This window comes from Melampsora larici-populina (genome assembly GCF_000204055.1).
Source record: "Melampsora larici-populina 98AG31 unplaced genomic scaffold MELLAscaffold_143, whole genome shotgun sequence".
Classification (NCBI taxonomy): Eukaryota; Fungi; Basidiomycota; class Pucciniomycetes; order Pucciniales; family Melampsoraceae; genus Melampsora; species Melampsora laricis-populina.
In genome coordinates, this window is record NW_006768907.1 from 7,376 (window position 1) to 12,854 (window position 5,479).

The 5,479-nt window shown below is 46.2% G+C and overlaps 1 protein-coding gene across 1 annotated transcript; it reads right to left on the reverse strand.

Moving 5' to 3' along the window:
- Positions 1-186: 186 nt before the first annotated feature.
- Positions 187-2,720, reverse strand: MELLADRAFT_85339 (uncharacterized protein; the record flags this gene model as incomplete). Its single annotated transcript, XM_007419213.1, has 8 exons — positions 187-349; positions 408-1,081; positions 1,191-1,548; positions 1,613-1,935; positions 2,008-2,196; positions 2,274-2,452; positions 2,510-2,629; positions 2,714-2,720. 8 exons carry the CDS (start codon positions 2,718-2,720, stop codon positions 187-189), a joined length of 2,013 nt encoding a protein of 670 aa, XP_007419275.1.
- Between the last annotated feature and the right edge of the window lie 2,759 nt (positions 2,721-5,479).

A 5,479-nucleotide genomic window follows, 5' to 3' on the forward strand; every position in this document is an offset into this window, starting at 1 on the left:
AAATTTCATTATTCCAGATTTTTGAAACAATCGGATGTTCATCTCCATTGGAACTCAAAGCGGATAATGCAAGTTGATTGACAAAAGGCATTTGATCAAAAATCGCGAAATGGACCTGATCAAGGGTACGTTGGTTCAGACACTCCAATCGCTCGGGCAATATCATAGCTGGTCGTTCTCCGATTATCAGCTCTCCAGTCTTGATTTGACGAGAAGCAAGCACTCCCATTCCTTTCGATGTGATTGGCGCGATGCGATAGGCAGGTGAAGACGGAGTCGGAATGGCGCGAGCCTTTGAGGAAAGCCTTTGAGCCGCCTCGAGATGTCTAGGATAGGCCAAGATGGCAGTCTGCCCAACAGGTGCAGAGATAAAAGTCAAAGTCGAAAGTACCAAGTCAGAAGGCGACAGCCCAACGATGTGGTCCTCAGCAGTCCGATACAGTCTAGTGACCAATTTCTCGGCTTGTCGACGGGTGAGTCGGGGTCGTTCAGTCTGGATTAACCTAAAGGGACACAATAGATCTACATCGGCTTTTTCTTCCACAAGTTCAACCTGTCCTTTCGCCGTGCCGTCTATCTTTGCTGAACGAGCGCCGAATTGGATGGCTCGTTTTTCCAGCTTACTCGCCTGACGTAATCCAAGGCTTTGAGCCAAATACCGAAGCAATAACTTATCGCCTATTCCACGTCCCAGATCAGGATCGCATTTCAAATGAACCGGAATTCTAGCCAAACTATGAACAACGGTAGAGTCGAGGAAAGGATACCTGACTTCACGCCCATGATGGCCGATAATTCGATCATCTCGCCCAAGATTGCGAGTAGAGATTCGATCCAAGTCTAGTTGAAGTTCATCAATGAGGCCTGTCCAATTGGGAGGTTCGGGGGACGAAAAGGCCGCCCGATGACGGGAATAGCCACCTAACAACTCGTCTGCCCCAAGTCCGGACAGGAAAACCCGAGCAGGCGAGCGATATGCTTCAACACAGACCGAGCGGTCATTTCCGTCGGTTAGATCAGGTGAATGTAGAAGATATGTTCCGATCCCACGGGCTGCAAAATACAAAGCTGCAGCAATACTCTACCAGCAAAGTATATAATCAACCCCAAGAGTGTTTTTAGTGACCATTTGTACTGGCAGGGGGATCGTGTATACTCATGAGAACAAAAAACTCAAAAAGACATCTTACAAGATCCATCACTGTGAAATTGGGTTTCATCAGTTGAATGATTTGAGCTTTGTGGGTAAAATATTCGGATATTGTTACATCGACCTTGACAAATCTCCATAGCCGGTTTGGAGCCAGTTTACATAGTTCTATCCACGAGCTCTCGCCAGTTTTACGATCAGGAACAGCAAATACGTCATGTATGGCACCTTCTGTGCGCTGAGAAAGATTTGATAGAGACCGAGGATTTTCAAAAGCAACATTGATGAGGTCTATGGATTCGTGCGGAGGTATGTGTTGATGAGCCAAGAGCGCCAAGGTCGTGCAATCTAGACCACCCGAAAACAGGACGGAAACACTGGCTTCCGTGTCATAATTCCTATTGAAAGAATTCAGTGAGGGACTAGGTAAGCGGTACTGGATACCAGGAAGGACATACACACCTATAGATCTGAGATATACTTGCCACTCGTCTTCTTACAGCATCTCCAAGAGATTCCTTGAATGCCTTACAAGCGTCCACCATACTTAGTGGCAAAGTATCTTTTGTGAGATTCGAGAGGCTGATTCGGTCTTGATCGGCTGGGGCATTTCGGCACAGGATCGGTTTCGGGATCTGGCGTGCGACAGGAATGATCTCCAATGAATCAAGTTTTGTGGATAATTCGACCAGGAAGATGCTTTCTGCCAAGACCTCCAAACTCCCTGGGAGATCCTGGCCATTGAGATGAGACGCGATGACAATTGGGTCACCTGCGATGTCGGACTGTGATCAGTGCGGGTTCAGCGTTGCGGCCACAAGAAGTGGATCAGTGATATGATGAATGTGAGACCTCACCTGAGCTATCATTAGTGATCGGCGACCAAGTGGATCTCTTCCATACCAAAGTTGATTTCTGGCCGCGTCATAGTAAACAAACGCGTATGGTCCTTCAATATTTTGCAGGACCTCAGGGACATTGACGTTGCGATCACGACATTCAAGTTTTTCAAACAATATTTCACCATCGTTCATAGAAGCGTCCACCTAGTGAGAACGTAGATGCAGGATACCCTCAGTGAATCTTGACATAATAGCACTGGTGTATGTTCACTTGCACTCACCGATAAACCTTCGAATATTTCACCGTTCCAAAGAAATATACTTCCGGTTTGCCCCTTCATGGGTTGGACCGTCACAGATGATCCGCGTAAATGAAGCACAGATCCGAAGAATTGTAGGTCCAGGTTAAAATCATCTGACAGTTCTGATACGACACGGGTCTCGGATTGGACATCTGGACCTAGGCAAGCAAATTCGTTGAGTGTCCATTATTGCGATCGAGTGGATCTAGTAGTACCTCGCGGTCCAATTGCCCGTCTGACGCATTCGCAGATCAGTTCCAACGGTCTGCCGTGATCATCGTGAGAAAAGTTACTCGGACTCTGCTTCGGTGTGCGTTGAATGATAACGCCGATTCCTGTTGATAATGGGTTCAATAAGAACAAAGCGTTGTTTCAGTTTATTTCTGCTTGACGAAGAAAAAGGATGAAAAGTCACTCACCACACATGACGAAGAAAATATTGGATCTGCAACAATGCGGTCGCCTTGAACCAAAAAATATCATACCAGATCCGACCGTATGTAGCTCCCGCGGGGCACTCGGGAAAGTGGTCCCGCCGAACAGCGACACGGCATCTCACGGAATGCTTCCGTCTTCATGCTTCTGGAATGGAATCAAGCTTGAAGCAAAATTATGCGGCATCGGAAAGCTCCCATGGAACCATCTAACGAGAAATCACGGGAAATTGGTTGCTGCACACTCCAAAAAGTGACTTTTTGAGGCCTTTGATACCAATTTCGTCGGTAACATCCGACGGTTTTTGCCTTGATTTGGGCAGTTTTGACCCTTTTCTGCTGGTAACATGCTGATTTTCACGGTTTCACCTCCGTGACATGCCATCTGATACTGAATTGATACGTGTATTGGGGTTTTTGTCGGTAAGTTTTTTTCTGTTTTTTCCAGAGTTTGCTGATTGATACATCTTTCGTCGGTAACATAGCCAAAATCTTGACCCCCAATTGATACCATCTTTGTCCGATGGTTCCATATAAGGGGCTTTCCAGGGTCCTGTCATACTAAACCCCCAGGCAAGCCTGAAGTCTGCCACCAGCGCAAAGATCTAGCGCCAAGAATGCAGGTGTGGGTATGAGTGAACCCAGCCCATACCCAAATCCAAAGTTTTTACCCAAGGGGCTGGGTATTGGACTCACAACCCGTAGGGACAACTGAGTAGAACATATTCATATACTCACATTACAGGATACCAGTGAAAACTCCAAACTCAATTGTGCACCGCCCTATGCGCCTCGTACCCACACTAACCATCCTCCACCATGCACAAAGTTTGAATGAGTACAGCAATTCCAGGAATTATTGTCACCCCCCTTCCAATTTGTTTATTTTTTTTATTTTTTTAGCCGGAGAAAGAAAATCTCAGCTGGGGAAAGGGACCTCAATCTGAATGGTTACACAAAGCTAGGCATGACAAAGTGAAAATGATCTTGTTCATTTGTAAACTTTACAGAGTTATATTGTACATGAACCTTCACAGTGATTGCCCGGCTTGAAAAAAAATGGACAAGGGGTGACATCAATTCCTGGAATAGCTGTATACCCATCCAAACACTCATCCAAACACAGCGTCTACTAGGATATCACAATTCTACAAGGTACTACAATATCAATGACTTAGGCAATTCGATGCCCTTCAACTTCTCCACCTACCTTTAGTCTGAATGAGTCCAATTTGATCAAATCCAAAAAGCCAGCTTGACCAATCCATATTCTCCAGCAAATTTCTATGCCTTCAATGCAATGGCTCAACCAATGCATATCCACATTGAGCTATGGATGTTATGAGCCTTATACGGAGTTATGCTAGTAGAGAGGGTTGGGATCTGGACTCTTTTCACATTCCACGATCACCCCTTGTATTGTTCCTCACACTGCAATCTAGTTAGTTTACGCTGAGAACCCTCATCATCACCAAACCTTGTCGCTGCGAGCTTCAGCCATAACATATTGCAGTGTCTCACCTTCAAGCAGCGACCAGCTAAAATTAGGATCAACTTTAATTGCGGATTATAAACTCGGAACATAACTGAAGAAACAAGATTGGGTTATCTCCGCTCAAACAGAAACTTTAAACTACGGCGATCTTCAATCTACCGGAACAAGGTTCGGAACATTCAACCGACAGTTCATTTCAATCAATTTCAGATCAAGAGACAGACCTAGAGACTGCAAGCGTAATGGACGGATTGAATGCCAACATTGCGAACATACTAGCGCAACTCACTAATCTAAACACACGATTAGAAGAAGAGGCAAATGAAAGACGTACCTTAACTGACCGACTCAATGAGGAAGCTGCAAGTCGGAAGACTGCAGAAGAACGATTGGAACAGTTGATACTCGAAAATAAACCCACGAGCACGCAGCAATCCCAATCGGCCGCTGCTCCGGCTCCAACCTCCCAGCAACCCACTATTTCTATCTCCCAATCGGCACAATCATCCATGGCTGCTACAACCGAACCAATCACCGCTGCCGATATCAAAGCTCTGTTAGGTACTTCTCGAGGTCCTAAAGTTGGAACTCCTGACAAATTTGACGGAACAAAAGGCGATAAGGCCGAGACTTTTGTCAATCAAGTAGGACTGTACCTAGTAGCCAATCCAGCATCTTTCCCGGACGACCGGACGAAAATTGTGTTCACATTATCTTACCTTACCGGCGATGCAAACCAATGGGCGGCACTGTTCTATAAGCGCATCCTGCACCCTGCCGACGATGACGATTTAACATTCCAAGCCTTCGCTGACGCATTCGAAGCCACCTATTTTGACTCAGACCGTCAGAACCGGGCCCAACGAGACTTACGAGCGTTGCAGCAAACAGGTTCAGTAGCCGACTATACATCAAAGTTCATGTCTTTAGCTGCACGTACGGGATGGGGTGAAACTGAACACATCAGCCACTACAAAATCGGACTTAAACAAGAGATTAGAATTAATATGATTCTGAAGACGTTCACTTCCCTTCCTGAAATCAGCTCATTCGCACTCGCTATCGATAACGAGATCCACCCTGGGTTGAATCGCACGGCGACGGCGCGTCCCACCTCAACCATACCTACACGTGACCCTGACGCGATGGACCTGTCTAGTGCTAGAGTCTGGGTATCAAAGGAGGAGATGGCTAGGCGGGGGGAGAAGGGGTTATGCTACAAGTGTGGTAAAGGTAGACATCGAGCAGCAGATTGT